Source organism: Antechinus flavipes, chromosome 4 (assembly GCF_016432865.1).
Source record: "Antechinus flavipes isolate AdamAnt ecotype Samford, QLD, Australia chromosome 4, AdamAnt_v2, whole genome shotgun sequence".
Classification (NCBI taxonomy): domain Eukaryota; kingdom Metazoa; phylum Chordata; class Mammalia; order Dasyuromorphia; family Dasyuridae; genus Antechinus; species Antechinus flavipes.
The window spans coordinates 450,165,873-450,183,786 of NC_067401.1; the positions used below are offsets into that span (position 1 = coordinate 450,165,873).

The window sequence follows — 17,914 nt, forward strand, 5'->3', positions numbered from 1 at the left end:
CATCCTGTAGTGTTCTTGTTTGGTCATAAACTCTTCCCTTATTCATAGAGATGATAGGTAAATTATTGCATGCTGCTCTGATTTGCTTATGTTTAAATGGTATACCCATTTTGACTTATCTTGGTATAAAGTATGAGATGTTAGTTTCTACCTAGTTTTTGTCAAACTGCTTTCCAATTTTCATAGCAAATTTTGTTAATGATGAGTTCTGTCCCTAAAACTGGGATCTTTGGGTTTCTCCAACACTGTCATTGATTATTGTGTTCTGTATACTTAATCTATTCCACTGATCCCCTACCCTATTTCTTAGCCAGTACTAGGTTATTTGGAGAATTACCACTCTATAGAATGCAGTTTTAGATCTGGCATGACTAGGCCACCTTCCTTTGTGTTGGTTTTCTGTAATTCCCTCGATATTTTTGACTTTTTGTTCTTTCAGATGACTTTTATTATGGTTTTTTCTCTGCTCTCAGAAAATGATTTTTTGGGTTTGATGACTGTGCCACTGAATAAATAAATTTAGTAGAATTGTCATTTTGTTTGTTGGCTTGGCTTCCCCAGGAGCAATTTACATTTCTCCTGTTCTTTAGAAGACTTGATTTGTGTGAAGGGCTTTTTAAGTGTATTCAGAGTTCTCGGGTTTGTCTTGGCAGGTAGACTCCCAACTATTTTATACTATAAGCAGTTATTTTATCATTTTTTCTCTTCTTCACGACTATCCCATTATTTCTTTGCTTTCTTGTAGATTTTTTTCTGTGCTCTGCTGTGCACTTTTTACTTATTTTTTCCTCTTTCATCCTTTCTACCTCTCTCAAGTAGGCTAAAGTTAAGTATGAATCTATTTACATATACATATGTGTGTACATATATTCACTCATACATATAAATACATATTCATAGCTCCACCCATACATATATCTATATACACATATATACATATACACATGGACATGTATCTAAAGCAATATTAATATAGCTGACGTGTAATATAGATTTCTTTCTTGATTGAATCTTTAAGTTTGACTTTAAGATCAATGATTATTACCCCTACTTTTTTCCTAATAAATTCTATTTCTGATCATTACTATTATGTTTGTGCATATCTCTTTATTTTCTTTCCCTGCTAACTTTTCTGCTTTATTTCTTTATTCCTTAATTTGCTTTGCTGTTACTTAACCTCCTCTCCCTCCCCCCATGGATTCCTTCCTTATCTTCTCTCCCTACCTTTCCCTTTATCTCTTTCTCATTAATCTACACACTTTGTCCCTCTCCCATTAATCTAAACTCTAATCTAAACCATCTTATTCTATTCTTCCCCCCTTATTTCTTCATAAAATTTGAAGGTTGCTGTATCCTTCTTGGTATATAGATTTTCAGAACTATCAGCCCTCTTCCCCTGTTTAATTCTTCCGTTTTGGTTTTTCCTTTGCACCTCATTTGTATAACATAATGATTATTTTTACCTTTTCCTATGTTTTGATTTTTAGAGTCAGATCATATTCATCTCTGCCCCAATCTTTCTTTTGGACTACCCCAATTACTGATGTCAGTCTTAAGACATGATTTACATTTCCATGTATAGAACATAAACAGTTTGTCCTTAGTGAGTCCCTTAAAATTAGTCTTTTATGTTGGCTCTTATATGTTAAATTTTCTCTTGAGTTCAGATTTCTTTGAGACAAGATCCTGAAAATCTGAGAGTTCATTGAATGTCTACTTTTTTTTGTTCAATATTAAAATTAATTTTGCTGGATATATTTTTGGCCACAGGCTTAGTTCTTTTGATTATTGATATGTAATATTTTAAGACCTGTGGTCTTTTATTATAGCTTCTGATAAATCCTGTACCATTCCAATTGTAGCTCCATCATATTGGAATTGGTTTTTGGTTGGTTTGTTTTCATTAAATTTTTCTTTGATCTAGGGGTTTTGAAATTTGGCAATAATGTTTCTATGTAGGGTTAGTTAGATTCATCTTCAGAAGACACTGAAGTCTTCCCTATTCTCATAGTAAGTTTCTTTTTCTTATTTTTTTAAATGATAATTTATTAATGTAATTAATTTATTTTTAAGAATTTCTAAAAGCTCATCTTGCTCCTTTGTTTCAGTGATAAGACTGAAACTCTTAATCCTCTCATCTTTTCTGAGACTGGCTTCATTAGCATAGCTTTAGACAATTCTGGACCTGATCTGCCAGGTGGCTTCCACCCAGCTCCTCCTTTACCCTTCCTTGGTTCCTCCCCTTCCTACCTATTTTCTGCTTCTGTTTCTTTGAGATTAAAAATCGGCTTTCCCCAAAGCAAGTTGTTCATTCGGTATGACTGCTTTGCCTAGTCACATTTGAGCCTGTGAAACTATTTCACTTAAATAAAATGGCAAATCTTTAAAACCTGTGATGGTTACATTTCTTTTATATAAATTTTATATAATTTTACATAAATTATAATAAAAATTCTTTATGCTGTGAACCAAATCTCTATTGTGCTATTTTTATAATATTCTTTTACAGTTATGCTCTCCTAGATCTATTTCATATTATCATTCCTGGTACCTTCCTTCCCACTTCATAATTCCCTCTAAACCTCGGGTGTGAGGATGATGGTGTCTCTGGCTTCCCTTCAGTTCTCCCCTCTGACCTGAAAGCCCAAACCTTCCTGTATTGTCCATAGCCAGCATTTTCCTTGCCCCACTGTATCTGTACTCCTCGCTCAGGGCCTGGTCTCTGCAGGGCAGCTGGGCCTGGCTTCCTTATCAGCTTTCTGGATTGAGACTCCAGATTCCCTTCGCTGCCTGGCAGGTAAAACTTCCTGTAGTCCTGGCTGAGTCCACCTTAGAACCTAGCTAACCACAGGGCTCCCCACTTGTTTTTTCTGCTGAGCTAGCCTTGGAGGTACCTTTTTGTTTTGTTTTGTTTTTATCTGTTTATATATGCAAAGATAGTTTTCAATATTCACTTTTGCAAAATCTTGTGTTCCAAATGTATTTCTCCCTCCCTTCCCTCACCCCTCCCCTAGACAGCAAGTAATCTATGTTAAACATGTGCAGTTCTTCTAAACATATTTCCACATTTGTTAAGTGCTACATACAAAAAAATCAGATCAAAAAGGAAAAAAATGAGAGGGGGAAAAAGCAAGCAAATAACAAAAAGGTGAAAATACTATGTCATGGTTCACACTCAGTCCCCACAGTCCTTCTTCTGGATGCAGATGGCTCTCTCCATCACAAGACCATTGGAACTGGCCTGAACCACCTCATTGTTGAAGAGAGCCATGATAATCAGAGGTGATCATCGTATACTCTTGTTGTTATGGGGTACAATGATCTCCTGGTTCTACTCACTTCACTTAGCATCAGTTCATGTAAATCTCTTCAGGCCTTTCTGAAATCATCAAAGCAAGCTTCTTTTGTTTCTTCTCTACATCTTTCTAATGCCTGCCACATGTAGAGAATCTTAATGTTTCTTGGTTGATGGCTTACTTGCCCATCCATCCTTTTTGTGTTTCTTTTTAATTCAAGTAGTTTGGACAGAGGTTATCACAGAATTCAAAATGGAAAATTATGATTTACATGAAATTAGAAGGCTTTTATGCAAAGAAACCAAATGCAGTTAAAATTAGAATGGAAGAAAGTAATTGGGGAAAGTCTTTGTGGTAAGCTTCATTGATAAAAGTCTCATCCAGCATATATAAAAAATGGATCCAGACTTATAAGAATAAGAGCCATTCCTCATTAGAGAAATGATCAAAAGGTATGAACAGGGAGTTTTTCAAAAGAAGAAATCCAAGCAGCAATAACCTTGTGGGGGGCAGGGGAAGCTTCAAATCACTAATAACTAAAAAAACTAAAAATAAGAGTGACTTTGAGGTTCCATCTCCCACCTTAATTAAGCATCTATTATGAGTCAGATATTGTACTAAGCACTTTACATATATTATCTCGTTTGATCCTCATAACAACTCTGGGACAGTGCTATTACTATCCCCATTTTACAATTGGGGAAACTGAGGTAGAAAGCCATCAAGTGACTTGTTCAGAAATGGCTAGTAGGAATCTGAGGCAGGATTTGAACATAGGTCTTCTTGATTCCAGGCCCATTGCTTTAACTACCACCCCTGAAATGTACCTAAAAACAGGTATATTAATGTTATTTTTGGTCAATTTGAAACTGTCCAGAAAGTTTCTGAATTGTGCATCCTTTTTGACTGCAAAGAAATACAGCTGCTCTTAGTGGTGGCAAAAAACGGAGGTTCTTGAGAGTTGATGAACCCCTAAAAGGGCTGAAAAGTCTGATTTCAGAGAACCCTGGGAAGATTGTAGAAAATGAACAGAACCTAGAGAATTGTGGCAAAGGTGGAAGAGCCCTCCTCTTGGCCTTTCTTCCCCTGAATCCAGGGCTCCAAGAGCTCCAGGCCAGAATCGGTCTCTCACCTTTACTTTTCATTATTTTCACTCTTCACCTTTCATCATCATCTTTTTAACTGATTTTTGTCATAGACCAGTCTGGGAAAAAACAAAACCAAAACATTCTCTAATGCAAGTTGGCAACTGGGGTCACTGAGCAGGCCCATCCATGAGTGTGTCAGCACGCAGTTCCACACAAGCTGCGTTTTTGAAGACAGATCCATGTTTCTTCCTTTCAAGAGGTGAAGATGAGTGTCATCTTCAATTTCATTTGCCAATCTCTGAAAAGCAGAGAGGCTGGAAGAGAGGAAGGAGAGGAAGAGGATGGGCCGGGTCCCTGTCTAGCGATGATAAAGGAGTGAACTGACATTTTGGAAGGGCTTTTGGGTTCAGATAGCTCATAATACCATGTTTGCACCAAAGTTAAATGCAGCATGCATCTTAATGAGTTTTCATTGGCTTTGCCAGCTTTGGTTTACTTTATTTGTACTGTTACCTGCTATGGTCATGAGACTGCTCACTAATTTTTTTTTTATTCTATCAAATAGATATTATCTTGCCCTGAAAGTTCCGGGATTTAAAGAAATGCCTTCCGTTGAAATGCCGGCACTCAGCAGTGACTGTCCACATTTGGAGTCAGTGGGTGAAATAACAAAAGAAAATTTGATACAGAAATCTCTCGTAAGCTATGTTTTTGGTGACTTCAATATTTGCCTAAAATCATTTTGCTTTAGGTTTGTGGTTAATGACCAAGTGTGTAGATGCAACTTGACCATGTACATGGTAATTGAATTATTTTTTCATTGATAGTCTTCCAAGAGAGAGCCATATGTATATGAATCTGTAATCAAATGAGTCTTGGAAGTGACTATTAAGAAAAGTTTCAAGAAAAGCCAAGCCTCAAAATCCTGCTTGGGAAAAACCCTGCTTTTAGCAGGATGGGAATAAAGTAAGGTGATTTTTGCCATTTTCCTTCAGTGTGGGGATCTGTGCTTTTGCTTTATCCTAACTCTGTGGTTTAAAACGTGTCTGATGCTTGTGTGGTGCGATGGTGGGGGGCTGGTCCAGAGTGAATGATGTTGCCTGGGGATCGGCCTGTCTCGGAAAGAGAATTCGCTTCAATTATGGAATTATAATTGATAAATAAGAGAAAAATGGATCTTGTGTACACTGGTGTGTGCATGTGTGTGTGGAAACCAGCCTGATTCACTAACATTATTATAAAGGCTGGGGGGAAGGGGGCAGAAGCCCATGTATGTGCAGGTCCCTGGCCCTCATGGGAACCAGGAAGTGAGATGTATGGGGGATGGCTCACAGGAGCCTACCTTTGTGAGTGAGCTTCCTTAGGAGGAGATCTGATCCACACAAAAGCCATGGGGACCCAGACCTCAGGGTGGTGGTGGGGGGGGGGGGGGGAGGTTGTAGAGAGGCAGATGGTCATTCTGTCCTTCCAAAGGGTCACAATAGGGGTCAAGAGGAAGATAAGGAGGAGGGGAACAGAGAAAGATAGTTTCAATGTTTTTGGAGTATACCTCCCCACAAAGAGGCTCTGGGGGCACCTTTGAGGGGCTTCGGGGTACTCTTAGAGCATGGGGGCCCATGAGTCTAGCGAGGGAGGGGGGATTGGTAGGATGGGTTCAGGAACCAGAAGGCCTCAGGACCTCTCTACTTGTGGTCCCCAGACCCAGGGACCTGTCACTGGCCTTGCTCTGATACCCAGACCCTCCAAACCATTTCTCAGTGACGGGTCCTCATGTATTAAATGGGAGCTGAGTCCAGAGAGTGTTGGAAGGAAAGCCTGGTGGGACATCATAGGAGTAGAGGGGCATGGTTTTTTCTGCTGCACACTGGGGATCTTCATAGCTTCTCCCTCCCAGCATGATTGTGGGATGGAATGAGAGAGTTATAAAGAGCTTAGCAGTGTCTGGCACACAGTAGGTGCTTAGTAAGTGCAGGCGATTATTTAACATGATGCTGCTGTCTGTTCCATTGCAGAGTCCCAGAAAAGGTAGGTTAAAAAAAGTGGATCATGAGCATGGGGCGCTGGTCACTCCAGCCGGTGCTAAAAATGGGAAGACAGCCTGAGGAAGGGCCCTGATTTTTCCCGTGGCTACACTTGGAGAATTTGCTCTGAAGGGGTCTTAGAGAAGAGTCAGAGACACGTGGCCATGGTCTCATCGTAGAGTTAGAGGATCCCCTTTCCATAACATCAGATTTGCTACAGAGTGTACCGTTGTGTCACTGGGAGGAGAATCAGGGTGGGGCTCCTCAGCCACAAGAAAGGTGAAAATTACCAAACACCCCCATTTTAAGCCAAAACCTAGCTTCAGGGATGTGACCAAGCATTGTAAAGTGTTAGGTCTGAAAGGGCTTCAGAAATTATGTAATCACAAGAGAACACATTTGTAGCAGGGGTCATTTAATTCAGCTCCCTCCCCGCCATTGAAAGATAAAAAAGGGCAGAATTTTCACTCTCGTCCTCTAACTTCAAATGTAGCGCCCTTTACTCCTCTTATGGCTTAATCGGTGCTTTTATTTTGTAAATGAGAGAACTGGGGCCTGTCAACTGGACCGAACCAGCCTGTACCCCGTGGCTGGCTGGAGCCGAATGGAGCAGGTTAGAGAGCATAGAGTTGGGAATCAAGCAGAAGTTGGGTTTCAAAGTGAGGGAAAGGGCTTGCAAGAAGAAGGCAGAATAGACACGTGGGCCTAGCCCAAGGCAGTGGGGAGGGAGGGGGGCTCAGTCCTTAGGCCACCTGCCTTGACACTGAGGGGTAGCAGCAGCAAGGAAACAGGTTTGATTCGTGGCAGAACTTCATGACTAGAACGTGGGTACAGCAGGAGCCCAGACATCACCTGGCCAGAGCGAAGTAAGATGATAATGATGTGCTTTTGCAGAGGGTGAGATCATCCAGAGGATGAGGGCCAAGAATTGTCACGCCAGGCCTGCTGGGCTCTAGCTCTGGAAAACAGGGTGTCTCCCCCCTTTTGGCCAAAGGGAGGGGTCTGAAAGAATCTCTCACCTTCTGGCTGATATAGGGAAGCCAGGTATGAGCCAGGTTGCCCTACGAGGGCAGTTGGGGTTCCTTAAGGGAAGTGTCAGGAAAGTAGGTCCCAGTTGTCATTGCCATTGCAAGCAGAAAGGGAGGAGGGGGGCGAGAACGTGGAGGGAGAAAATGCCAGCTCATTTGAATCAGGTCCCAGGTGGTTGGGCACATAACAGGAAAGAGCAGGAAAAAAACTAGGATGGTATGCCTGGCCCTAGACCAGAACCTTGGTTAGCTGTCTCATCTGGCCCCCGAGTGCTGCTGTCTTCTCAGGAGCGGGGGCCTTCTTCCCATGACCCAGGAGTCCATGCCCGCAACTTTGGCAGCGGTGGAAGCTGTCCCTGGCAGGGGCCCTCAGACACCACGGTGGTCAGTCCTCATGGAGCCAGAGTTCAGATGAGCAAACTCCTGGCATAGCCCTTGGCACCCCGACACAGATAATTTTTCACAGGACCCTCAGTTGTAGTGCACACAGAGGCACACGGTTTAAAAAGGGCAGGGGAAGGGAGATGGCTCGTCCGACTTCAGAGACCCATTGGGCTGTCAGAGTAATACAGTAATTATGGGATTCTACCAGAGGATGGGATCGTCCAGAGGGGGAGCGCAAAGGATTGTTGTTGAGCCTAGCCCAGGGCTCAGCGCTCTTGCTCAGTGTGAGCTCCGGCAAAGGGGGTGCCTCCTAATATCCCCGCAGGCCCGAGGAAGGCTCAGACCCAGCTGGAGCTCCCATTCCACCTCCTCTTCCTGGTTCATTTGGGCTTAACCGGCTCCATTCGTTTGTGGTGAATTTTGTTTGGCAGGTATGTGGCTGTGAAATGTTTGCTAAAACGGCTGTCTCTGTTCACAGGGCACTTGTCAGGACTGTAAAGTCCGAGGACCAAATCTCTGGGCCTGCCTAGAGGTACGTGGGGCCCGTGGTCCAAGAGTCTCCCTGAGTAGATTAACCAAGTGGTTCAAGTGTTTATATGCTGATCGAAAATGTTGTGGATGGATTTATTTTATAAAAATGATTATAGTTCCCCAAATGCGTTTGTGAAGGCAAATTCATTTAAAAGGTCGGGGTAAAGTGCAGTCATTTAAACATATATATACGTAGCCCCATATAGAAAGAGTTTTGAATAACTGTGGCCGAATGCTGGGTTTTGTGTGTTTGTCCTGATAGTAGATCCCTTGCCAGTGTGCTCTCCTGACTTCTAGCTACACCTCTGGCATTGTTTTCCTAAATCAAGGAGCACATTTCAGGGAAGAGCTGTGGGGGCCCGGCGGGGGCTGTAAAACGGCTTGTCCGCTTTGTGTTTCTCCACAGAACCGATGTACGTATGTTGGCTGTGGCGAGTCCTACGTAGACCACAGTACTATTCACTCTCAGGTACGTGCACTCTGCTCCTTCACCGAGGAGTCGTCCTTGGCCCAGTGTGACTCGCTGCTTCTCCCCTGAGTGAAGGGCGGCGGCTGGCTTTTAGTCCCATTAACTTTGGAAACAGCTGGATTGGGAGGGAGCAAAATAAGATTCAGAGGGAAAGGATTGCTTGGGTGCGTACCCAGAGTCCTGAGGCTCCTTCATGGGATGGGCCCTGTTTGGCTTGGGAGAGCCTTTCTTTATACCAGAATGGGCCCCTCGTCTGGGGCTCCGCAGAATAGAACTGGGCTGGGGTCTCTGGCCTTGGAGGCCAGTGCTGAGAGTCAGACAGTCGCTGAGACCCCTGCCTCCATCCTCCCTTGTCCTGCTCAGGCGGGCTGCTCTTGTGTCCTTCCATGTCTGTCTTCACACTGGGCACTGAGAGGTGACCATATTTCTATTCTGACGCCTTCTTTGAGGGCAAATACCAGTCATTGACCTCAGACACTCTGTGCCTCCTTATTGGGGTGACTCTTCTCTGAGAGCTTTCATGTGGGGCAAGTTCTGTGCCCGGTGCCTCCGATCTCCCTTCAGGCTTGTGGCCAGCAGGGCCAGAACTGATTGCTGGCTGCTTTTTCAGGGATTGTTTGGGGTCACAGACCCAGGCCCAGGACATTGCAGAAGACCTTTAGGAAGTGCTTTCTCACCCCTCAAAGAGCTTAAGTGATCGGGCACTTCCCATGAGGCTCCAGAGAAGGGCTTTGTTGGGGGGGCCAGTGGGAGCCAAAGAGCTCCCGGATTTGGATTTCCCATGGGGGTGTTTGGGCTCCACGTTTGCAGCAGAAGCTGTTGATGGCAAGGACGTTTTCCTAAACCTCCCATAAAGAGCTCCGTTTTCCTGCAGACTTTGGTTAATCTGCATCACGGTCCATGCTGAGAGTGGAATTTGGGGCTCTTTTTGTTGTTTGTTTTAAGGGGAGTTTGGATGACTTAACCAGAAGCTCCTAGTATGAGACCTAAGAGCACAACCAGGACAGGCCTCAGCATAGCCCCGGCCCCCTAGACTTGGGCAATAGGGAAGGGATAGAACCCGGAAAGTCCCACTCCCTCCCTCTCCCCCTCACCCCGCCCAAGCCACCTGGTTCCTTCCCCTTTGCCTTCATTCCCTGGATCAGGCATCTTGGGGATGATGGGTTAGGGTTGTCCCCAATTCCTCCCTCCTCTTTCCCCCAGCACGGATTGGCCCGGGAGGGTTAGCCTGCTCTTTGCAGCCCGGGCCCTGCTTAGGCTGGGGCTCCCCACCTCGCACTGAGCTCAGTGCAGACAGGATGGTCCAAGCCTGCAGCCAGGAGGCCCTGGCTCTGGGGGGCCAGCACGGGCTTTATGCAGGGGGCCCCAAAGCAGCTTACAGAGGCTGGGAGTGGGTGGGGTGAGTTTCTGGTCCTGCAGAGAGAGCTGGGGGGGAGGGTGTGTACACACACTGGGATGTGTGTACATGTGCACATGAGTGGGTGGGTGTGCTCACTCTGGTGTGTATGTGCTTGCTAGTGGGTGTGTGCACACGGGTGCGTGTGCACATGGGTGTGGATGCATGTGGATGTGCACGCTGGTGCGGGTGTGCGTGCTTGTGTGCACACGGGTGCACTGTGCAAGGGGGTGTGTGCATGTATACATGAGTGGGTGGGTGTGCTCACTCTGGTGTGTATGTGCTTGCTGGCGGGTGTGTGCACACGGGTGCATGTGCACGTGGGTGTGGATGCATGTGGATGTGCACGCTGGTGCGGGTGTGCGTGCTTGTGTGCACACGGGTGCACTGTGCAAGGGGGTGTGTGCATGTATACATGGGTGGGTGGGTCGCATGTGTGTTTGTGCATGCTTATATGTGTGTGTTCACGCTAGTGTGGGTGTGCACACTGGTGCGTGTGCACATGGGGGGGTGTGTGCATGCATGGGTGTGAATTTAGGGGCAGGCTGTGCCAAGATGGCCACAAGGAACGGCAGATGGGTTGCATGTGTGTGCCCGGGGGGGGGGGGGGCAGACTGAGAAGAGCTCTCGGCGCCCACAGAGAGATTCTGGTTTGATTCTGGCGGCCCAGTCCCTCAGTGTGGCGCCACAAAAGACCCCCGTCCCACAGGGCATGCTGGGATGCTTGCCCAAGGTCCTCCGTAAAGCGGGCATGAGGATCCTGCATCTTTTCTCAGCATGGGAAGCACTGCCCTCTACAGGCCCACTCTTGCTCAGGATAATCAGAGAGGCATTTGGGAGGCTCTGGGGGGTGGGAGCTCACGGGGGTGGCATGTTCTGGGGAAGGGGCACAAAGGCCCATTCGTATGGTACCTGCTCTGTGCCAGGCACTGGGCAAAGCCTGTTTTGCAATATCTCTTTTGATGCTCATTACAGGCTATTTTTTACAGTGGGGAGGTTACTCAGCTAATCAGAGTCTGAGCTTGGCTTTGAACTTGGGCCTCCCCGACTCCAGACCCGGTGCTCCATCCACTGAGCCGGCCGGCTGCCTTGCCTGTTGGGTGTAGAAGGGCCGCTGTCCACGTCCTCCTCGTCCCTGCCTGGAGCTCTCTGCCTCTGGACTCGCTCCAGCTGGGAGTGCCCCCCAGGAGGCCTCCCCAGAGGTTCCCTGAGCAGCTGTTGGGTCCCGTGGCTCCTAAGGCCCACCTTTGCGCTCCCGGTATGTAACGAGCATCTCTTTTTGGCATGTTTCTGCCCCCAAATTGTGCAGGAGACAAAGCACTATCTCACCGTGAACCTCACCACTCTCCGGGTCTGGTGTTACGCCTGCACCAAAGAAGTCTTCCTGGAGAGGAAGTTCGGGGCGCCCGCTTCCCTGCCGCAGACCACGAGACCGCCGTGCGCAGGCCCGGAAAGCGTCCAGGTGGGCCTCGAACAGCAGCCGCTTTCAGCTTCTCCTGCATCCTGTCGGGTGCCTGCCCTCAGAAAGGCAGGAGATGGTTTTCTGGGCATTTGAGGGAGACTCGATCCTACTTGTATCTGGTGCCGGGGGCCGCACACAGTAAGAGCTGCCCAAATGACGCGGGCTCTTCTAGTCCTTTGGTTGATGAGCTCGGTCTTTCTGCTCCCTTATGGCAGATGGCAAAGGGGGCCAGTCTCAGAGTTTTGGGGCTTCTGGTCAGATGTGGCGACAGGCTCCTGTCTGAAGTGCCTCTGTCTCCCCTGTTGTTGTTGTTGATGGCCCCTGGCCTCGGGAGGAGTCCGCGCCGGGCTGAACGAGCCTTTGGCTTTCCTCACTGAGGCAGTCCTATTGAGAATACCTCCATTTTACCTGTGAGGAAACAGTCCCAGAGCAGCCCAGTGACCAGCACCTGTCCAAAGTGTCAGCTGCTTTTTGTGCCCCCTCCTGGAGGGCACTGTGCCCAGTGTATGGGCAGTGCTTCTGTCCAGTGATGGAGGGCACCCACCACCCACTTTTTAGACACTATTTTAGGAGGCATTTCGTCTTTTCTTAGCAAGGTTGGCCCCCTACCAAGGCCCAGCCACCTTGGCAGAGGCTCTGTCAGTTGGGGTCCCTCTGAGGTATCCTGGAGCCCCTGCTGCCTTTTCTGAACAGCTTTTTGAGGCTCCTTCCCTTATTCTTCTTAGAACTAAGGTTTTTGTCTCAGTCTCTTTCCTGCTGCAACCTGATTTGCACCTCAGGGCTGGGTGTTTGTTGGTGTGACACTTCTGTCCCCCAGTGCTCCTGTTTGGAGCCGAGCCTGGCAGCCCCTTGGGAATGTTGGGCAGCAGTCATACAGCTGCTCCATCCCCTTTGGCCCCGTCCCCATCAGGGTGAGATCGGGGGGCTCCCCGGGCCTGGGTGGCATTTGAGGCGCTGGCGGGAGGGCCAAGGCTGCTGAGCTTGGGTAAAATGTAACCAGCATCTTTTCTTGGAGCAAGGACTTCAAGGTGCCGCATCCAACCCTCAAGACTCCTCTGGCCGCGGTCTTCGATGATCTGGACAGAGATGTGGATGAAGAGGACGAGCTGAAGGCAAGAGGTAATTCAGAGGGCTCTGTCACCGTCTCTCTCCAGTCTCTCAGGGAGTGCCCTGTGGTCATGGTCGTATCATGGCTGGGGAAAAGGGAGGCAGACATGGAACCTGATGGAAATGAGTTAACAGAATAAATAAAAATATACTAGTGCCTGGGCGGTGTCAGCATGGGGTTTTCTAGGCCCTTGTTTCCTAGGACTTGGAGCCCTTGCATTGGCGGGCTGCAGTAGCTGTCTGTGCGGCCCGCGGGGGCAAAAAACCTCAGTGATTTCTTCTCAGAACTGCAGAAAGAACTACTGCAAAGTCCCCAGGCGGCAAGATAGCTTTGCCCCTCTAAGCTGACGGAGCTGAGCTGCTCCCAAGAGCCCTGGGGTGGGGAGTGGGGAAGCTTCAGGAACCTGCAGGGCCTAGAAGATCTCCGATCCTGCCCCATCAGGCTTTGGAGCTCGGGAGCCCGACACTGTCTGCAGACTCTGGGGAGAGCTGATCCTCTCCCTCCACGGGAGCCAGGGAGACAGAGCCCCATTTGGGACCAAAGAAGATGCCCAGTGGTCTCTATATGATGTCACTCTTGAAAGGCTCAATTGACTCCATAACATTTGCCAACAGAAATGGAGAAGAAACAGTAGGTTTTCCATGAAGAGTCCATGAATCCCTAGAGGAATGAAAGTGAAATAAAAACTCTTGAGAAAAGGATCAGAAGAGAAAGACAAACCTTCCCCAAAGAAGAGCCTTCAGAACTAATGCTAGACTGTACCCCATAGAAATCACCCCACGAAGCAGCAAGAAATGTTAGAGCAAAACCAAAAGATGGGCAAAATAGAGGAAAATCTAAGCCGATTTAAAAACGCCCCCACACAACTGACAACGGTCCAAAAAGGAGATAATCTGAGAATGATCGGAGTCCCTGAAATCCATGCTGAGGTAAAAAACCTGAGCGTGACCTTCTTCAAAATAAGTGAACTCTTCAGAGCATTTAGGGGCAGAGGGTTTTCCCTCTTTTGTAAAGATCAAGGGAACTCACTGATCATCTAAGGGGAGCCCCAGAATGGAAGTTCTGGGACCTAGGAAAGAAAGTGTCCAGAAATCAGCTGGAGCACTGGGGAGCTGCAGTCAGGATCACGCCAGACTCAGCAGCTTCGGCGATCTGAGAGAGGAGATCTCGGAATGGTCTCCAAAGTAGTGGGCGTACAAAGGCGCAGAAGTCGGGGCCAGCGGGGACATGGATCCTTAATGGAAGGAAGGACCTTTCAGACATTGCCAACGAGGACACGAGAGGCGAAGGAAACCCTGAAGGGTTTGAGTGTTTAGGCTCGTCTGAGCAATTAGAAGAGTTCCAAGGTGGTCAGATGCTGGCTGTCCAATGGAGGGGACAAATGTCCTGCACGAGCCTTGTTGTCTCCGGAGGGGACGAGAAATGCTGAGGTGTTAAGGATGGGGGTGTTCTCTGAGAATTTGAAGAGAGAGAAGAGATGGTCACATACCCATGGTGGTGGTGAGGGGGAAGGGAGCAAGGCCCCATGAAAGCAGCTGCCTTCCAGGCGCTGGTGGAGATGAAAGGAAGAGAAAAGAAGGGGCTGGCAGCTGGATCTGTGGCGGTGTCTGTGTGGATGGGAGACTGCCGCGTCCCAGAAATAACGGAGACGGGGGGCAAGAGGCCGCGCCCCAGAAATAACGGAGACGGGGGACAAGAGGCCGCGCCTCAGAAATAACGGAGATGGGGGCTGCGTCCCAGAAATAACGGAGACGGGGGACAAGAGGCCGCGCCCCAGAAATAACGGAGATGGGGGCCGCATCCCAGAAATAACGGAGACGGGGGACAAGAGGCCGCACCTCAGAAATAACGGAGACAGGGGGCAAGAGGCTGCACCCCAGAAATAACGGAGACGGGGGGGGCAAGAGGCCGCGCCCCAGAAATAACGGAGACGGGGGACAAGAGGCCGCGCCCCAGAAATAACGGAGACGGGGGACAAGAGGCCGCGCCTCAGAAATAACGGAGATGGGGGCTGCGCCCCAGAAATAACGGAGACGGGGGACAAGAGGCCGCGCCCCAGAAATAACGGAGATGGGGGCCGCATCCCAGAAATAACGGAGACGGGGGACAAGAGGCCGCACCTCAGAAATAACGGAGACAGGGGGCAAGAGGCTGCACCTCAGAAATAACGGAGACGGGGGGGGCAAGAGGCCGCGCCCCAGAAATAACGGAGACGGGGGACAAGAGGCCGCGCCTCAGAAATAACGGAGACGGGGGGCAAGAGGCTGCACCCCAGAAATAACGGAGACGGGGGGGGCAAGAGGCTGCGCCCCAGAAATAACGGAGACGGGGGACAAGAGGCCGCGCCTCAGAAATAACGGAGACGGGGGGCAAGAGGCCGCGCCTCAGAAATAACGGAGACGGGGGGCAAGAGGCTGCACCCCAGAAATAACGGAGACGGGGGGCAAGAGGCTGCACCCCAGAAATAACGGAGACGGGGGGGCAAGAGGCCGCGCCCCAGAAATAACGGAGACAGGGGGCAAGAGGCTGCGCCCCAGAAATAACGGAGATGGGGGCCGCGTCCCAGAAATAACGGAGACGGGGGGCAAGAGGCCGCGCCCCAGAAATAACGGAGACGGGGGGCAAGAGGCTGCGCCCCAGAAATAACGGAGATGGGGGCCGCGTCCCAGAAATAACGGAGACGGGGGGCAAGAGGCTGCGCCCCAGAAATAACGGAGATGGGGGCCGCGTCCCAGAAATAACGGAGACGGGGGGCAAGAGGCCGCGCCCCAGAAATAACGGAGACGGGGGGCAAGAGGCTGCGCCCCAGAAATAACGGAGATGGGGGCCGTGTCCCAGAAATAACAGAGACGGGGGACAAGAGGCCGCGCCCCAGAAATAACGGAGACGGGGGGGCAAGAGGCTGCGCCCCAGAAATAACGGAGACGGGGGCCACGTCCCAGAAATAACGGAGACGGGGGACAAGAGGCCGCGCCCCAGAAATAACGGAGACGGGGGGCAAGAGGCCGCGCCACAGAAATAACGGAGACGGGGGCCGCGTCCCAGAAATAACAGAGCTGGGGGGCAAGAGGCCGGGCCCCAGAAATAAAAGACAAAGCAAGAGGGTGCTTGCGGCGCTGAGGGCAGCTGTGGGTGGGCAGGAGAAGGGGCGGTGCTCCGGGCATTTCCTGCACCCTGACAGGCGGGAATGGGAGGCAGGGAAGAGCCGGGACCTGTCTGTGACCTCATTTCCGGCACTGAGCGAGTCCCAAGGCTTTCTCCCTCAGGGTAGAGAGAAGGGAGGGGCTGTGGGCTGCCTTGGGTTACTTTGTGTCTGTTGCCTGTGTCTCCATGTGACCGAGGCATCTCCTCTGCAACAATGTAGCCAGGACACAGCCACGATGCAGCGACAATGTAGCGGGGAGCAGCCCCAGCGGCCTCCTGAGGGCTGTCAGCCCAGGCTCTGGCCCAGAAGGCTCCCCGCCGACATGTTGGGCATTCTCTGGCCTCTGTGCCCTGACGGTGCGGCCGGACTTGGCACAGCCGGCCACTGGGGGCTTGACCCTGGTGAGGTCTTGCCGGGCGGAGCCATTTGTGGAGGAGTGGGGCTGCAGGGCGCTGCGTTGGCCCGCTCGGGCGCCGCTCAGGTCGCTCGTTGTCTTGCCTGGGTGGCTGCGTGTTCATTGGCTTCCTTGTGCTGAGCGCCCCGCCTTCCGCCGGAGCTCTGGGCCTTGGCCTCGAGGGCACAAAGCGCTCGCTCAGCTGTCTGCGTCTGGAGCGTGCCGAGGGTCTGCTTGAGCAGCTTCATCTAAGGAGTTTCGGGGAGAGAGCGCTTGTCTTTGGCTGTGAGGACTCTTGCTCCTGCTGAGTAGCAGCCATTGACTGTGCCCTTCCTTTCCTCATGTTCCCTGCGACTCCTGGGTGCCCAGAGAGTGCATCAGACCAATGAGTCTGAGGGACCCTTACTAGCTACATGATCCTTCCTCAGTTTCCCTGTCTATGCAAAAGGTAGAGCTTTGGGTCTTTTCATTTATAGTCTTTCCTTTCTAGGAGTCCAAGGGTCATTTTCCTTAGCGGGAAAGTGAAGCCCAGTGGACACAGTACCCTGAGACTGATCCTCTGGCGTGTGGTGCCAACATGCTGCCCTCTGGTCTGGCTCTGGCCTCTGTGGGCCTTGGGGACCCTCCCCCTCCTGGCCGACGTCCCCCCCGAGCCCGGGCCTTTGGGGGTGTTCTTTCTGCGTCTTCCCTGTGAGCTCTCTCTCCAGTGGCTACAGAATTTTTGGGATAGATTTCTGTCTATCTGAGCCCAAAGGCCCTGGGGCCCTCGTGGCCTCGCTGGCCCGGCTCCCTCTCAGATGCGGCATCAGGGAGCCGCCAAGTGGCCCCTCTCTGTTCCCGGAAGGTGCCTGCTCAGTGCAGACCCCGGTGAGCGTGGCGTCCCGTGTCCTTCCTCAGCTGGTTCTGTTCTTCACCTCCGGCCGCCCCAGGGGCTCGTCTCCCTCTGCCTTCTTCTCAAGGCCGGCTTGGGTGCAGCTCCTCATTGTGTCCCCTCAGCCCGTGCTGCCAGAGGGTGGTTCGGGGCGCCGCTCCAGCTTCCCTGGCCAGTGGAGGAGAGGGAGAGACCTTTGTGGCTCTCTTCGCTGGCCGCATTCTCCCGTTCCTCATCTCCTCGGACGGAAGCCAGGTGGGGGGGAGGGGGGGGGAATCGGTGTGGGGGAGTATGCCGAGGCCCAGGGAGGAGGGCAGCTTTGAGAAAGTTCTGTAGACGCCGAGTCAGACCCAGGGCTGGAGATGGAGCTGGGATGCCCAGTGTCAGCTCCGTGCTGTATTCTTCGTCGTTTTGTTCTGTTGGCCAATTTTGGCCTAATCTGTTTGGGCCGGAGCTCGAACAGCTTGTGGCTGGAAAGAAGGATCGGGAGGCTGAGGTAGGGGCCCCCAGAGCAGAGTCCTGAAGCATCCGCAGGTTCTGAGGGGAAGAAGGAGGCCACTGGAGGAGGAGGCGGGTGTGCTTGTGGAGTGTGGCCTCCCAAATATTGTCTCAAAGGGCTTGGGGTGACATTCTTCCCATCTCATAGGGCAGGAGCCTGAGGCAGCAGAGATTGAGAAGATTGTGTGTCTCAGGCCTAGGGAGGGGTGTCCATTCAGCTTGG

At 50.3% G+C, this 17,914-nt stretch overlaps 2 protein-coding genes across 7 annotated transcripts in view; one reads left to right on the forward strand and one right to left on the reverse strand.

The window, feature by feature from the left end:
* The window catches only part of USP33 (ubiquitin specific peptidase 33), a 43,365-nt gene that overhangs the window by 7,420 nt on the left and 18,031 nt on the right, over window positions 1–17,914 (forward strand). For both annotated transcript variants that reach the window (XM_051999374.1, XM_051999375.1), the window contains exons 2-6: window positions 4,950–5,082; window positions 8,296–8,349; window positions 8,755–8,817; window positions 11,523–11,675; window positions 12,695–12,794. In XM_051999374.1, coding sequence (XP_051855334.1) covers window positions 4,987–5,082; window positions 8,296–8,349; window positions 8,755–8,817; window positions 11,523–11,675; window positions 12,695–12,794 — 466 coding nt within the window. In that variant the 5' untranslated portion in view covers window positions 4,950–4,986. The remainder of the gene's footprint in view (window positions 1–4,949; window positions 5,083–8,295; window positions 8,350–8,754; window positions 8,818–11,522; window positions 11,676–12,694; window positions 12,795–17,914) is intronic.
* On the reverse strand, window positions 12,804–17,426 carry LOC127563119 (uncharacterized). Of its 5 annotated transcripts, none has more exons than XM_051999381.1 (3): window positions 15,204–17,426; window positions 14,904–14,940; window positions 12,804–14,489 (listed from the first exon to the last, which is right to left on the reverse strand). In XM_051999381.1, exons 1-3 carry the CDS (start codon window positions 16,444–16,446, stop codon window positions 14,114–14,116), a joined length of 1,656 nt encoding a protein of 551 aa, XP_051855341.1. In that variant the 5' UTR covers window positions 16,447–17,426; the 3' UTR covers window positions 12,804–14,113. The 5 variants fall into 5 exon arrangements, with proteins under 5 accessions (XP_051855341.1, XP_051855340.1, XP_051855337.1 ...); XM_051999380.1 differs by having other exon boundaries at window positions 15,054–17,426; XM_051999377.1 differs by having other exon boundaries at window positions 14,622–14,940; window positions 15,054–17,426.

Excerpts from the sequence above, each read along its gene's own strand:
- LOC127563119 (XM_051999376.1), bottom strand. The coding sequence starts at position 16,446 with ATGAACACGCAGCCACCCAGGCAAGACAACGAGCGACCTGAGCGGCGC. Across the intron at positions 14,941-15,053 it reads CCGTCTCCGTTATTTCTGGG|GTGCAGCCTCTTGCCCCCTG; the intron begins GTGCAGCCTCTT and ends GTTATTTCTGAG.